At 41.5% G+C, this 17,289-nt stretch overlaps 1 protein-coding gene across 1 annotated transcript in view; it reads right to left on the bottom strand.

Annotated features, from left to right (window-relative positions):
- The window catches only part of Msn (moesin), a 70,905-nt gene that overhangs the window by 7,083 nt on the left and 46,533 nt on the right, over positions 1-17,289 (bottom strand). Inside the window, exons 3-8 of the mRNA XM_005335204.5 lie at positions 8,524-8,619; positions 6,940-7,214; positions 5,483-5,566; positions 4,708-4,854; positions 3,603-3,699; positions 1,715-1,878 (exon numbers count right to left, since the gene is read on the bottom strand). Coding sequence (XP_005335261.1) covers positions 1,715-1,878; positions 3,603-3,699; positions 4,708-4,854; positions 5,483-5,566; positions 6,940-7,214; positions 8,524-8,619 — 863 coding nt within the window. The remainder of the gene's footprint in view (positions 1-1,714; positions 1,879-3,602; positions 3,700-4,707; positions 4,855-5,482; positions 5,567-6,939; positions 7,215-8,523; positions 8,620-17,289) is intronic.

The following is a 17,289-nucleotide window of genomic DNA, read 5'->3' as shown; positions in this document are numbered from 1 at the left end:
GTACTGAGGATCAAACCCACTGCCTCACATGTTCTAGGCAAGTGCTCTACCACTGAGCCACAACCCCAGCCCTGCAACCACCATTTTTGAGTTCCAAAAACATTTTCATCCTCTAAAGATCCTATACCTATTAAGCAGTTTCTACCCATCCTCCCTCCACTACCAGCCTCTGACTATCACTAATTAACATTCTGTTTCTATAAATCTTTCTATTCTGGACATTTCATATAAATAGATTCATGCAATATGCAACATTCTGTCTTATTGCTTTCACTTACCATAATGTTTCAAAGGAGTATCCACACTGTAGCATGTATGTTCCCCAAAGAGCCTTGGTTCCCAAGGTAATGGTATTGAGAGGTGAAAACTTTACATAGTGGGGCCCAGTGAGAGGTGATTAGGTCATTGCGGAACTATCCTCAAATTGAATTAATGCCTTTCAGAGGGAGTATGTTGGATCTCACAGGACTGAATTAGTACTTGTGAGACTGGTTTGTTATAAGTGTGTCTGGCACTTACCCTGAATTCCTTCTTCCGCATGTATACATGCTCCTGCTTTGTGAAGCCATCTGCAGTGTAATATTAGAGTCTGAGGCTCTCAACAGATGTGCTTGCCTGATCTTGGACTTCTCAGCCTCCAAAAACTAAAATATGCCTCTTCTTTATAAAGAACTCAGTCTCAAGTATTTTGTTATAGCAACACAAAGTAGGCTAAGATATACCCTACTGTATATTACAATTTGTTTATTCATTTATCCATCGGTAGGCTTTTGGGCTGTTTCAATTTTTTGACTATTGAAATACTACTGCTAGTTCAAGTGTTTGAACACCCATTTTCAATTCTATTAGGTACTTAACTAGGAGTGGGATTTGCAGGATCATATATAGAGCAATTCTATCTTTAACATTTTGATGAGCTGTCACACTCTTTTATTCCATTGTATGTTCCCACCAGCAATGTACATCAGTTCCAATCACTCTACAACTTCAACACTTGTTTTCTAGTTTTATTTATTATATCCATAAAAATGAATATGGAGTGGTAACTCATTAAGATTACCATTTGCCTTTCCCTAGTGACTAAGGATGTATCTGTTGGCCATTTGCATATCATATGATCATGATCATTTTCCAAAGATCCAATGGGATCTTATGAGGCAGACTTTGATCAGTAGGTCTGGAGTAGGGTCTCAGATCTTACATTTCTACCAAGTTCCCAAGCTGATGCTAATGATGCTAAGGCTCACATTACACTTTGAGTTGATAGGGGTTACAGTGCAAGGACTAGACACTTAGTATGGAAAATTCTGGGAGCCCTGCCCATTTCTGCTTAAAAAAAAAAAAGCACCCTGAAGAATCCAAACTTAAATGTGCATGGAACCCTCTGCTACTCCCACTATACTGGTAGGTTAGTCTGGAGCAAACTAGTCCTAACACAGTAATGGCATGAGGGCCATAGATAATGGGGAACTATGAAATATCCTTTCCTCCAATAAACCTCTGAAACGTTAGGTTTCCAATGCCTGCTTAGAGCAACAATGATGTCTTTGCCTGAAACTAAACCTAGTGGTATCATGCATACACAGCTCACTCACTTCTAGTCCTGAGTTGACTTCATATCCTGGGTACCTCTTATAGTCTGGGCATCTGTGAGGCTTCCTTACCCTAGTGCTGGCCCTTTCTCCAGCATCTCCTCTAGCTCTTTAGCACTTACCGCTCCATCTGCTTCTGGTGCTTCTCCTCCCGGGCCTGTGCCTTCATCTGCTGCACTTCAATGGTGTCAGGCTTACGGCGGCGCATGTATAACTCATGGTTCCCCATGCACAGGGCCAAGATTCGCTTGTTAATCCGCAGCCGGGGAGCATAGAAGACAAAGTCCTGGTGGGAAAACAGCAATGAAAATGTTTGGAAGAACAAATGAAAATGAGTATCTACCTTCTGAAATGTTAAATCCACAAGCACTGGAAAGACTGCTTTACATTACAGATGGGAAGACTAATTATCAGAATGGTGAAGTGATTTGCCCAGGGTCAGATGGCAGGACAAGGGTAGACCCGAGACTAGAACCCAAGTTTCTTGACTCTGAAACCAGTGCTCTTTCCACCAAACCACAATTTCTTCCAACATACATTTATAAAATACATTTATCCTAATATACCCAGTTAAAGAATCAGAACTGCCTTTATCTGCTAATTAGAGATCCTACTAAGTCTCAGGAGGCCTCTTTTAGAAGCCAAACAATCCTTGCAACCAGTGAGTGCAGTATGGGTGGCTAGACTGTTCCTGTAATTTCTAGAAAGCATATCCTAGACCCAGCCTTTAAATCCTTTTTGGAACAAGATAGGCTGTAAATACATACACAGATACATAAATCTCCTAAGCATTGATTGTCCTGGTTGCTGTTTGTTAAATAAGCCCTTGAGCTCAGCTGGCTTTGTTACTTACCTTTTTCTGATGAAAGTTGAGCACAGCAGCAATAAAAAAGAACACACAAGAAAATCCAGTGAGTTTAAGTTTGTTGCTACAAATACCACTGGACCAAGGTCACTCTCTGATGGGCTAACAACCACCTCCTCTGCCACTGAAACCAAACTGCTATCATCTCATAGTTTGGGATACAGTGGAAGGAGCACAGGCTTTCAAAGTCAAATGACCTAGGTACAAATCCAAGTGCTACCATTTTCAGTTGTGTGATCCTGGGCAAATCATTTCATCTTTCTGAACCTCAATTTCATGAACTTAATTGGAATGCTACTACCTACCTGATTACATAGTTAAGGCTTTAAAGAGACAATATATTAAGGAAAAGTTCAGATATCTTAGGATTGGAGAATAAGGCTGAGCCCTCATGAAATGGGTCAGGCTCAACAAGGTCACTGGCCTTGTTGGATACAAGGTATACCAGAAGAGTAGACACTCATCTCAGTTTTCTATCCTACCCTTAATCACCAGCTTTCCAGTCCTGACAGATGCAGGCAACTGAGTGGGTGAGAAATATAATGAATGTGTAAAAGGAAGGACTGGACTCAGAATTTTCTTCTCTGGAGAGAAGTCTGAGAGGGCAAATATAAAGTTATACCAAAAGAACAAATTTGGAAGGTCATTTTTAGATTTGGACTTCTGCTGGCTCTTTCCTTTTTCCACAATTAAGATAAATCAACTATATATCTACTTTCTGGGGCCCAAGGGCTTGAAAAGATGAGATACACTCTGTTTTCACCACAGACACTCAGAGCAGCAAGACAATAACTAAGAAGCAACGCTTAGGATGGCCTGTGGCTCTCCCTCACCCACAGAGTGAGACAGGTATCAGGGTGGCACCTGAAATGTGGGTAGCAGAATGACAGTAGGCACAGGGTGCCTCCTGGTCATTTCTTAGCATTGACATCCTTTGTATCTCAATCATCATTTGTACCTCCTGTTCATGTGTGCATGTACACACGCACACATGTACATGTACACGCAACACACACACATACCTATACACACACAGACATGCGCATAAACCAGAAAAGGAGAGATGAATACAATGATATGATTGCTTCTAGCATTATCCAGGCCTTGATGAGTACCTGTCATGGTCAGAGGGAGGGGTTACTTACTGGGGCTTTTTTGTCAATAGGCTTGATGACAAATTTCTTATCATTGAAAGAGATGTTCCTGATTTCACTCCAGGGGAAGCCAATCTTAGGAGTCAGTCTGTAGAAATGGAGATCAACAACATTAGGACAAGGGCAAGACAAGAAGTACCCCCGAGGCTTGTGCCTTGCCCTCACCACCCCCCAAACCTCTCCCTTTAGGAGGTAGATGCACTACAGTGCAGACAATATCATCACATGCCAGCAGGTTAATTGCTAGCACTCAGGCTGCACAAAAGACTCAAAACCACAACAAACATATTATTCCTTGTTCCAATCTCTGAGATTTAGTTTTCATTTTTGTTGAGGCATGGACCTTGTAACAATCCTTTAACAGCATCCCTAGTTCTATTAAACAGAGACTCTTCTATCCAAGGTTATGAAAGTTGAGGAGGAGGTAAATAATGAGTTCTGAGATTCAGAAGTTATATGGAACAATAATCTATTGATCTCAATCCTCACCAAGAACAGACCAAAAGGGAAAAATATAAAGCAAGTGAGATAAGGTCATAGCATGAGTATTATAGGCCAAAGCCGCTTATAATCACATGGGGCTTGTATCTAATTACAAATCCTGACAAGGTAGGTTCTAGAGCAGCACTGTCCAAAAATTTATAATAATAATCACATATCTACTTTTAAGTTTTCTAGTAGCCACATGAAAATGAGTAAAAAATAAATAAATGGAATTAAAATAGTCAAATTAATCCAACATACAACAAATACTACTATTATTTGAACATGTAAATCAATATTTAAGAAAATATCAAAGATATACTGCACATTCTGTTTTTCACATTAATCATTCAAAGTCTGGTGTATAATTTATGCTTATAGCATGTCTCAATTCAAAGTAGCCACACTTCAAGTGCTTATTGGCCACCTATGGCTAGTTGACTACCATCATAGGCAGAACAAGTCTAGTCAATACAGGATTTCAACGTCTGAGAGAGGTGGTACAACCATCTGGACTGGATTAAATCAGGTACAAGAAGAACTTTGGTGGAACTCAAGAGGTAAGCTAGGTGTAAGAATGACCCAAATAAACTAGGAGAAGTCTAAAGTATACCTGTCATTCTGTTCATAGATGTTGAGACCCAGAGCATCTACCCCCAGCCACAGCTCTGATCCTTTTTTGTTCTTAATGCTGAAGTAGTTCACACCGTACATCTCCAGATCTTGGGCAATCTTCAGATATTCCAGGACAGCATCCTCTCTGGGCAAGGGGAGGGGGTCACAGAGGGAAGCATTTGAATCAGACCCAGTGGGACAGAAAAGCCTACTTGCTCTGTATTTCTGATAAGGATCTTTTAATCAGTAGAAGGACATGGGGTGCATGGTAAACAAATAATGGAGAACAGAGCACATGTAACTTTTACCAAGCAAAATAAACCAACTGGAACCTAGGCCCTGACATGTTAGTTGCCATAGAATCTATTTTCTTCCTCCCATTCAATGCGACAGTCTCTTATACAAGAACATTCTTAGCAAAGCTTAGACAGGGTAGTAGTGATGGCAAAATGATGAGATCTGTTCTTCAAATAGACAACCCTCCAATTCTTTGCAATATTCAGAGAGCTCATTTCCTAGTTCCTTTTTGCATAGGAGCCCGCTGTTGACCCAGAAGCTCCCTGGATATCCTATGGTCCTCTCAATTACTCAGTGCTCAGAAGTATTTGGCCTTTCAACTTCTACTATTCATGAAACCACACAAACAAAAAACAGGTTTATGATGGTTCTGGTTTTGCCTTCTATCTTTAAGTGCTAGTATCATCCCTGCTTCTTTTTCTATAGTATCTCCCTTCAAGGACCAGTGGGGCTCACAATTGCTAGGTGAGGTTTACCTAAGCATGCCTCGGTGTTCCTCATGCCACACCTGGATCCGCTCCTCCCACTGGTCCTTGTTGAGTTTGTGCTGCTCCAGGACTCTGAAATGATAATTGGTAGTGAGTAGTTTAAAGTACAAAGTCAATGTACAGGAGAGAAGGGAAGCCCACTTAGTTCTCCAAGACATGGAGTCAGCTCATGGAGGTAACACTTGAAGCAGATTCAGATTACAGTGGAAGGTATTAAATTAGACATAAGTAACTACTTAAGAGGTAGGAGAACTTACATGAATGGATGGACAAGAAAGACAATGAGATCACCTTCCTATGTACCTTTAACAACAAAATACAATAACATGCTGTGTTCTCTAAGCACAATAGGAATGTATCAGGAGTCAGTGCTGACTTGAGGGGATGAGAGTAGAGATGAGCCACAGATCCAGACACACTCTCTCCTAGATCCTCTTGGGGTCAACAGTTTGTGTTTTTAAGAATATTTCTCAGGGATGAGAGGACAGAAAGCTTTTGGCTACAGAACAGAGAACTAAGCCCAAACAACTTTGGGAAAAAAATAAAAGGCCAAACCTCTCAGATCTACTAGATTATAAATAAGGCTTGCTTTAAACATGCCATCTCAGACATTGGGGCAATGAGTCAGGAAATGTTTGAGGGTACAACTTCTATCCCTAAGACCTTCTGATGGATTGTGCACATGCCACAGCCCCAATGGCACTAGGGATCCCAGAATGAGGCTTAATTTTGTTTTGTTTTCTAATATATAAGCCTATGGAAATGGCCACTGGATGGAATAGAAAAATCTCAGGGTTAAAAAAAAAATCAAGAAATTAGAGTTTCTGGTCTGGCTGTGCCTCAAATGAGCTGTGGGAGATGGGGCAAGTCAGTACAAGTATCTCTACACCTCTATTTCCTGAGCCAGGAAATAAGGATAATGCTTGCCTTATTCATTTTCTGTGTTGTCGTGATGTTAAAACAAAAATAATGAGTGTTTGAGAGCTCTCAACTTTGAAGTTTACAAAAGCAGAAAGCCCTGTACAGTGGTTATCAATATTAAAAGACTGTTTGAGCTCCCCATGTCCCTTGCTTGCGTATTTCTCTCTCTCCCCTGTGAACTTCTGAAATAAAAGGTCTAAATCAGTGAAAGGGATTGAGAAAATGAAACGGGGGAGGAAGGAAAAAAATCAATCCATCTCTGGTTCAGTTATAAGCACCTGTCTCCAGGGTAATGAAGTTCTGTAATCAGACAGAGAGGGGAAAAAAGCTTTTTATTTTGAGAGTCAGAGAAACAACAGGGCATGACGCTATATGCAAATGTCTCTCTGAGCAGCATAACATGGTCTTCAGACAGACCCTAGTGGAGAGGAATAGATCTGGCAGCCTCTTTGGAGCAGAGATTAGCTAACTGTGGGCTGCAGCCCCCTTTGGCTAGGGCAAAGGAGGCCAGGGTACCACCTCACCTCTGGGGCAGCAACTTGTCTCCAGCCAGGTAGCCAGATTTGTGAACCTCCTTATTGAAGTCACCATACTTGGACTGGACAGCATAGGAGGCCAGTAACACAGCAGTTTCAGGTGGGCAGTAAATGTCATCATTGAGAATGCCCTCCTTCACTTGCAGGAAGAACAGGCGCTGGGTGATGTCCTGGATCAGTTCCTCAGATACATCCTCAGGGTAGAACTTGGCCCGGAACTTGAAGAGCAGGGGGCTTTCCTTCCGGACATCCTGTGCTGTCACCTGGGAGAAGCAAGGGGTTATAGACCCTCAAAAAGAAGGTTTTAGTGGTGGAGGGGATGGCTACAGGGTAAAAAAGAGACATTAAAAGGTCACCAGTTTGGGTAATCCAAGAGAACTAGGGGGCAACCATTCTAACAATTCATATTAAAAATACTTTATTTTCTTTAGAGATCCCATCCTATGTCAATTATCACTTTCTGTTGGGAATTATTTTCCTGAAATTTCTTAATACCCACTGATGATCAGAAGTTGTCAAACCACTGTTATCTGTCCATATATACAACTGGCCTCATATTCTAAGGGCAGATTTAAGAAAATTCTTTTAAGGTTCTTCTAATTCAATAAACTAGCACAGTAAAGACTGGGGAACTATGATTGAGGTCTCGAAATTGGCTGGGAAAGAGCAGAAACTAGATTAACTTTTAGGGGCTGGGGATGTAACTCAGTGGAAGAACACTTGACTAGCATGTGTGAGGCTCCAGGTTTGAATCCCAAGACTGAAAATAAAAAATGCTAGATCACCTTTAGAAGCCTGAAATTGGCTCCTAGTGGCTTTATATTTGTCCAGTAAATGTCTCAACTCTTTGGGAAAACAAGACTCAACCAGCAGAAAGTGAAGCATCCACTAGACAAAAATCAAGAAAACGAGTCATAGCACAGTATGGAGACCTCTAAGGATAAAATTGGCCAGTTTGAGGATACGGAGACGGAGGACTACTATGTTCCTGTTGAGATGACACTTGGAGCAGAAAGCTTGAATGGATGAAATTATCCCACATGGAGTCCAGTTGAGGTGGAACATCAACAATGAGGGGAGCATTATAATAGGGTCAGGCATCATTTAGCCAGTGAGAAAAAGGGAGCATGATAATACCAAGATGGTTAAGATTTTTTTTTTCCAGAACGTAAGTCTGTGGCTCTCTTTTATAACAAATCTCCTACAGCCCCAGAGTTTGAAAAGAAGAAAGAAATACGAATCCCCTCCTGAAGAGCCTCTAATGGATTTGGTCCCAAATAAATCAAAATTAGAGACATAACTTCTAGTGGGAAGGGAAGGACCTCCTCTTCCTTGTACATGGCCATTCTTCTATCAGAATTCAAAGTAGGAAAAAATGAATTCAAAGTGGAGACAGACAAGAGCTTTGTCTTATCCAACTCTGCCCTTATCTAATTCAGATGGTCAACAGACCACCCAGTGTCAAACATAGCCCTAGGTATCCCAGGTTTGCTAGCTAGCATATGCTATCTCCCTGAGCAAGTTCTGGTGGAGGAAGAAATTCTAAACTCTGACATAAGAGTAAGTAGTTACCTTCTTATTTAGTTTCAGCCAAGTGGAGAAACCCTTAGTGTCCTGGTACTGCAGACCAAAGAACCAAACTTCCCGCAGACCAATAGTTTTCACCACCTAGAAGAGAAAACACAAAATAACCATTGGTTGAATACCTATCCCTATGCCAGGCAGAGGACACAAAGGTAAAGCCAAACTGTTCTTTGCCCTCAAAGGTTTTTAAGTGCTAAAGGTCCAGAAAGAAAATATACTTGGGTAGCAGTCAAGAACTGATGTCACCATCTTTCCGCTTCTGAGCACTATCATATACCAAGAGCCTCACATCTATTACCTTCTTAAATTTTTACAATAGCCTTTTGATAAAATTATACCTAGACCCATTTTATAGGCAGTAAAATTAAAGTTCAGAGAAGTGAAATGATTTGCCCAAGGTTTAGGGAGTGAGTGCAGTCAGGATTGAAATGAGCTCTGTTTGACTTGAAAACCATTCAGATCCAGTGCTTTCTATCACCCCTGCTTCCCTCTACAAGGCCCTGTAGCTATCTGCTGTCAGAATGAATTAAGGGCTGAGGACAAAGACTGTTGGGCTAATTCCTGCATCTTTTTCTTGGAGGTTACTCTGATATATTGTCTATCTTTTAAAAAATGTTTACCTATTTATTATAAAGGTATTACAAAAGATACAGATAAATAATCAGATGGAAGAGATGCAAAAGATGAGTTATGGGAGGAATACAGAGCTTGTATGTCCTCAAGAACTGCTTTCTCCAGGAACCTCCACATGTTCACCTCTCTAGGAACTTCCCAAACCCAGTCCTTTGAGTTTTTACTAAGGATTTATTATGTGGGCATAATTGATTACATCACCAACCATTGATATCAACTCAACCTTCAGCCTCTCTCTATTGTCCTTTATCTTTAGAAACTGGGAGTAATGCCCACACCCTTAAGACTGAATCCCATTAACAATACCCAAGAAAGAATGTTTGAAAAGACAAAGCAGGGCTGTGGTATCTATACATCCCAAAGCTATGCTATCCCTGGGTACTGAGATGCTTTTTTCCAGCCCTAGTCAGAGCCCAGTCAAGATTCTCCTTACTACTTATACATGTTGAGGGCGGTAATGGGGGTGGATACCTCAGCATAGTAGCTGAGGATGCCCCCTGGTGCCCTGGGCCTCCTGGCTGAGCAGTGGGCAGGGAAGGGAAGCCTGCCAGGAAAAGACAGATGGGGGTCTGTTCTCTAGTCCCTGACATTAGCATGTTAATGGTCTGGCTGTCTGCTCAATCCCAGCATGCCTACCACTGGGGATTGTGGCAATGAAGCTGAGTCACATCCTAATGAGGTCAGGATGATACCAAGCAGTCTTCTTTACCATTTGGGGGGTGGAGATGGGGGTTGAGGGTGGGGTGAATAGGAAACCTAAGAGATATATCTAGAAATATAAGCAAAGAACAAGAAGCCAGAGTTGCTGATGTCCTCCCCCTTGAACAAATTAATATTTTTCCTCCTAACACATACACTTCCACTGTAGTCACAAAGTTTCCACTATTCATTCAAAGTCAGGTCCCACAGTCACACCCAGAGCTTACAGTCTAGACATTCAGAGTCTCTAAAGAAAAAGTGTAAGTGATTACATGCCAGGCACTGAACACAAAATGATTCTGTGAACTAGCTATTACCCCATTTTATAGATGGAAAAATTAAGGCAAGGGGAAACCTGTCTAATATCATAAAGGCATAGAACACTAATATGTCTGACTCCAAAGCCTGTACCTTTTTTCTCTAGTATGCTATCTTCTAAAGCCAAGAGCTTATAGGAGTTTAGGACTCCTGGGGTTCTCACGTGATTGTGTTATTTCTATTTTGGCTCAAACATCCCATCCAGATCATGATCTTTGACTACCTTTGCATCTAGATATGCTTTCTGGATTTCCCAGTAGGCCCAGTCAACAACCACTTTGAGAAGAAGTCATGTCCCCAAGTCATCAACCTTTGTTGCTCATCTGGTTACACTTTCCTTTCATACTTAACGTCAGATATCAGGAAACAAGAACAAAAGTCTCATTTCTATCTCCAGTTTGCCATATGATCTTAAAGCAGGATGTTTCCCTCTCTGAGCCTTAGCTTCCCTTCTATCCAATTTAAAGGTGTGTCTTATATCACATTTTTCTCAAGTTCTATCATTCTACTAATTAGGTTACAACATTATTTTGCAAAAACTGCTAAAAAATTAATCCCTTTTCCCACCTACTTCTTGCTGACTTGGAAAATTAGGAACATGTTTAAAAAAAATTAATGGGGCCATGTGTAGTAGTGAATGCCTGTAATCCTACTACTCAGAAGGATCACAGGTTCAAAGCCAGTCTGGGAAACTTAGTGAAACCCTATCTCAAAATAAAATGGGCTAGTGGTATGTTTGCCTGTCATGTATGTAGTTCTTGGTTCAATGGTTCAATCCCCAGTACCACAAAAAAAGAAGAAACAAAGAAACAAAGAAGGAAAGAGAAAGGGAGAAAAAGAGAGAATGAGAGAAAGACAGAAAAGGTACATGAGGTGAGGGGAGGAAAGATCAAAAGGTTTCCAGGACTCAAGGGCTAGCTAAGTCCCTAACTCTAAGTCAATAGACAACAAAATGTCAGCAAGTTCTAGATGGAGAAATATGAATGCTTATGTTGAAATGTGAACTGGTTTTTTAAATTTTCTTTTTAGTTATAGATGGATATAATATCTTTCTCTCTCTCTCTCTCTCTCTCTCTCTCTTTCAGGATTGAACCCAGTGCCTCACACAGCTACTGAGCTACAACCCCAGCTCTGAACTGGCTTTTTTTTTTTTTTGCAAAAGATGGAAAAAGATGGTTATGAACAAGGAAAAAAATGTTGGGAGGAGGTGTTACTGGAGATTGAACCCTAGGGCACTTTACCACTAAGGTACATTCCCAGTCCTTATTGATTACTTTTGTTTTGTTTTGTTTTGTTTAGACAAGGTCTCACTAAATTGCTGAGGCTGTCCTCAAATGTGGGATCTTCTTGTCTCAGCCTCCTGAGTTACTGGGATTATAGGTCTGCACACCATGCCTGGCAGGAAAGAATTTTTAAAGCGTGTCTTATCCTAAATCTAACATAAGATCCAATTAACATTTCTACTAATTTTCCACAGGACTGTAGATAAACAGTGTGTCTGATTACAAGTGTGCATGGGGTAGGGGAGAAGCAAGTTCCAAGAAACAATCCAGTCCCAAGAGTAAGAAAGACACACTGATAACGCTAAACATAGGATGAAGCTTTAAAGCTAGGATGCTAGGTCATGAAGGAGTGGAGCAAACCGGCAACAGAACTAGTAGAGCAGCTGGGGGCGAGGTGCATGTCTGTAATCTCAGCGTCTTGGGAGGCTGAGGCAGGAGGATTGAGAGTTCAAAGTCAGCCTCAGCAATGGTGAGGTGTTAAGCAACTCAGTGAGACCCTGTCTCTAAATAAAATATAAAATAGGGTTGGAAATGTAGCTCAGTGGTCGAGTGCTCCTGAGTTCAAAAGAAAAGAAAAGAAAAAGAACTAGTAGAGCAGTAACTGGCCTTTGCCAATTACCAATAGGCCAGTTGCAGAGGCTCAGAGAAACCAGGACTAAAGGTAAGTAAGACAGGAACAGACTACATAGACAGTCTTGGAGGTCCTGGGAGTGAGTTCCTTACCCCTTTTTGTACTACTTTGTCTGTTTCACTAGTGGGATGGGTAGAGATATGATGAGAAGAAGAGGATCATGATGACGCAAGTAGTTCTGGGATCCAGAGTAGTTATGAAAAGTTACACAAATTGCTAAAGCAATGTCTAGAGAAATATTTCAGGATCAGTGGGGCATTTTGATCTGAGCACTGTTTCTTCATGAACATAGAAAAATCAGAAATATCAATTTTCCATTTCCTCAGGCTCTAGGGGTTGGAAATATGAGAAATCTGTCTCAGTCAGTACTGAAGTTCCAAAGGAAGTGAGGAAGGGGGTGGGCGGAGGAAACATAGTCTGAAGTTAGAATTAATACAGAAAAAGAACAAAGGACAAAACAGATAACCCCAATCACAGGCCATAAGGCAATCTCCAATTAAGGTCCATGCAGTTCGGGCATTTGGTCAGGCAACTCTTGTCCCCATTTCCAATACCCAGGACATGGAGGTAGGGCTAAGCTTTGCTCACTTCCAGCTTTGCTTCCAGCTGAGACCTCCACTCCAAAAGGGAGAGGTGGACCTCATTTTCATGTGAAAGGGAAGTATCTACTTCTGGTTCCAGGAATAATCTCTGAGGATCCAGTTACTAGAGTCTTTATTATTCTACTCTGAGAAATGACTCCATCCCAAGAGGGCAAAAATCTTTCTTCGTTCCCTTTTGACTCCAGAAAGACAGTTCATCTGTCCTGAACCAGTATTTCTTAAACCTGCCATGGGAGAAATCTTTAAGTAGCAGAAAACAAGCAAATGCATACACCCAGGGTCAGGGGTGGGGGTGGTTCATGGGGTGAGAAGATAGGAGAGGGGAGATGGTTGCAAGCCAGCCAAAATTTCTTTGAAGCTTCAGGTTAGGCTTTGCATTTGTGCAAATTTTACATTCTACTTCTTAAATAATGATTTTTAAATTATTATAAGTAAAATGAATGCTCCCAGATATGTACTAAATCACATTTATCCCATAGCTTTATGCCCCTCCTCAAATCTGCCACTTACTCCTAGAGGGATTAGGACATCAGTTTGTAAGACCCTGGCTTAAGAAACTGGAGGCTATGGATTCTGTTCAGCACCACAACACAAATCCCTAAAACAGGCTATGGAGACTGATAGGGTTCAAGCAGCATAAACTAGAAAACTGAAGTCCAGGAAGTAGAAGAGATCTGCCTTTGAGAAAATCCTTACTAATTACCAGGAGCTTCTGGAAGTAAGAAAAGAACACCCCCCACTACCCTTAAATCTCTTGTGCATGTGGAGGCTGCATACATCTGAGGTCTATGGGGGGACATATCAGGTCAGTTCCGGAGCCCAGTGCCTCCTTCTTTGTACCCGCCATGCATCTGAATAAACAAACCAGTGATGACGTCTCAGCCACTTCAGAAGCCCAGTGCAGGATCAGGAAGCAAGGCTAGAGCCTCAAGAGAAAAACTGTGAGAAATTATGTGCAAAACTGCGTCAATGCCCAAACACCTGAGGCCCACTGAGATCCCATTATAGACTAGGCAACAGCTGCGTCAGCCACCCACCTGAAAGCAAATCAATGCACAACTGGAAAGCTCCAAGAGAGGCTACCACAACTGCTGTTTCTGCTACTTTACACTGCCTGTGCTCTAGTGAGCTCCTGCTCTATAGCAGAGAACACACTTGGCTATGGTTTTAAGTTTTAGGAGCAGATGGTGGGGGGGGGTGATGGGGGGGAATCACAGAGGACATAGCTGACAAAAGATACTGGGAAAAGTGGAAATGCTATCTACCCTGGTTCAAGTCTTAGCTATACCACTTCCTATAGCTATGAGACCTTAAATAAATATTTTCCCCTCTCAAAGTCTTAGTCCTCCGTCTGTAAGATGAGGACATTAGTACCATATAACAGATGTTAGTGATTTGATAAAATAAAAAAAAAATAGAAGAAAAGAGCTGCTGTTCTCAATGCAGTCATCAAGTGTGGCTTTCCAGAGCCAGAAAATCTCCATGATCTCATGGCTCCCTCATCTGAACTCCTAGCACAATTCCCAACCACTTATTTAGCTTTTAATAAGAACAACACATCTTAGAATGCCTGCTATGCACCAAGCCCTTTACTTAATTCAGGATTAAATCATAAAAATTCTGAGATTTTAATATGATTACTATTGTACTGAGGAAAGTTAAACAAATCATCCTAGGTCACACACCTAAGCAGCAGGAAGGAATCTGAACCCAGGACTGACTCCAAATGCTGTGCTGTATATATCGCTTCATGTAACCTGAGCCTCACAGACGTTTCTTCTTTTTTTTTTTTTTTTTTTGGTACCAAGGATTGAACTCAGAGGTAGTCAACCACTGAGCCACATCCCCAGCTCTATTTTGTAGCTTATTTAGAGACAGGGTCTCACTGAGTTGCTTAAGGCCTCGCTTTTGCTGAGGCTGGCTTTGAACTCACAATTGTACTGTCTCAGCGTGCCACCACACCTGGCAGGTTTCCTTCTTTGTGGAAAGACAAATGCATGTGCTTATCTATGCTTCCATAAGTAAATAACTCCAAGCCCTTAAGAGCAGAGATGGTGTTAACTAGGTTTAGGGATTCTCCTTGAGACACAGTAAACCTTCAGTCAATATTGGATAGGTTAATGAATAGATGAATGGATGCTCTGAGATTTCACCTCTCTCTTAGAGCTCAAACACCATGAAAGAAGAGGGCAAGTAGTGACAGATTATATCTAGAGCTGGAGATGCTGGCTGGGGACTAAACAAGCAGAAAGGGTCTCAAAAATGGAACTCACAGTGGTGGCACTGCCCCCTAGTGGCATTTAGATAACCCAAGATCAAGTCCTTTGAAGAATCTTAGCCATCAGAGGTTGAGGCAAGTAAGAGAATCACTATATTGTGTATTCTTTCTCTTCCCTGGCAGTGAGCACATTCACAAGAAGAAACAGAGGTAAATGGGAGGAACTGGGCCCCACTTCCTTTTCCCACCAGGCCCTGAGCCTCCTTAAGCTATGGCTTCCCATTGTTGCCTGTTATTTATCACTGGTGCCAAGGAGGGTGCTTCCTCTTCAGTCTGCTTCCTCTCTGGTCATCAGCCAGATGACTTCTGAGTTCCAGGATGGCCCCAGAGCTTTTGTCAATTCCTCTCAAGGAATAAAGCTACTTCCTCCCAGGTCCTGGCTCTGCCACAGGGACCTCCTGAATGATGGGTCTTAAGAGTCAGGCAAAATGGACTTCCTCCCTTATACCTTAAGTTACAAGGAAGAGCTCTGGTCCTCCAACTGCCTATGAATACAGACCTCAGTGTTCCTGTTCTGGCGTCCTTTGGCCTCAAGAGGGCCAGATATTCAATTCTTGTCTGGAGTTTAAATGTTTTTCTTTATACCTTTATTCTATTAATTAATTAATTTATTCTTTTATATGGTACTGAGGATTGAATGTAGTACCCTGCACATGCTAGGTGAGTAGCTCTTACCACTGAGCCACAACCCCAAACCCTGGAGTTTAAATATTTCCCCCCATGTTTTTCACCTATGTGGTCCTAGATCTGCCCCTTCTGACCTCACACAAAGTGACTGCCCCCTCCTTCCTACAATGGCCCTTCAGAGACCTGAGGACAAACAATACATCTTTTCTCTTTTTCAAGCTAAAACAGTCTCATTCACCCCAAGCTGAATAGTGCATTGGTGGGAAAGTATAGTTGTTCAGTCAGAGCTGTCTGTATTGGAAATTCCATATCACAACTTACTGACCTCATGTTATTTCACCTCTCAAAGGCAGGATCATTATGAAGAGTAGTGCATCCAGCCATGTACATTAACTAAAAATACTTATTTTATATGGTGAGAACACTTCAAATCTACTCTTAGCAATTTTCAAGGATAAAACATATTGTTATTAACTACAGTCACTATTTTGTACAAAAGATTGTTTAAACTTATTCCTCTTATCTGACTGAAATTTTATATTCTTTGACCAACATCAACCTGACCTCTATCTCCTAATTGTCCCAAGCCATTGTAACCACGTCTAGTTCTATGAGATCAACTTTTTAAGATTCCATATGAGTGAGATTATGTAGTATTTATCTTTCCCTGTCTGGCCTATTCACTTAACATAATGTCCTCAAGGTTTATGCATGTTGTTGTAAATGGCAGGATTTCCTTCTTTTTATGGCTGAATAGTATTCCATTGTGTGTATATATATATACCCTGATAATTTCCTTATCCATTCATCAGTTGATGGACATTTAGGTTGACTCCATATCTTAGCTATTGTGCATAAGGCTGAAGTAAACATGGGAATGCAGATATCTATTTGACACAATGATTTCATTTCCTTTGGTCACATACTCAGCTCAAATTTGCCATTCTACAATGTGTACATATTTCAAAACATCAGATTATACACAAAAAAATACATACCATTTTTATTTGCCAATTAAAATTAATTAATTTAGAACACCTGGCCAGAGATATTCAATAAATGATACCTCACAAGACAAACACTGGTCTTCTGGATGAGAAGTCATGAACTTCCTGGTTTCCTCTCTCTTCTTTTCTCAACCATTATGAAAAACTTTCAAGGGGTCAATTTGGGAAGGAGTAGCCTTCAAAACCAGTATACCAATCTAACTAGGGCTCCCTACCATCTGAGCTTCCTTCAGTACCAAACCAAACCAACACTCACAAAGAATTACCATGCCTTGTGGCTTTTAGAAGTTAATAAACCTCTTTGTTCAAGAATTTTTCTGCCCAAGGCTCTAAATCATGCCTTCCTCACCCTCCGCAGCCATCCCCCTCCAATGCAAACGGACAAAGCCCCCAGTGTTGAGGGCAGGGGATGGCGTCATTTGGCTTGGGAGAGGGACTGAGTAGAATCAGGGCTCTGGGAAGAAGTCTAGGTAGAGGCTGAAGGAGCCTCTGGCTCTCAGCTGGACCACAAAATGCACCCTGAATGATACCCTCCCCCCTATAGCTGTTGCACATAATGATATTGCTGTCTGAAACATAGGGCCCAACAGCCTGTGTAGTCTCTAGGCACCTAGTCCCTTCAGTCTTAGAGACAGAGACCTGCCCAAGAAGAAGTGTCCCCCTGCCAGCTGCCTTC

Source organism: Ictidomys tridecemlineatus, chromosome X (genome assembly GCF_052094955.1).
Source record: "Ictidomys tridecemlineatus isolate mIctTri1 chromosome X, mIctTri1.hap1, whole genome shotgun sequence".
NCBI classification, from domain to species: Eukaryota; Metazoa; Chordata; class Mammalia; order Rodentia; family Sciuridae; genus Ictidomys; species Ictidomys tridecemlineatus.
This window is presented reverse-complemented; position numbering and strand designations above follow the sequence as displayed.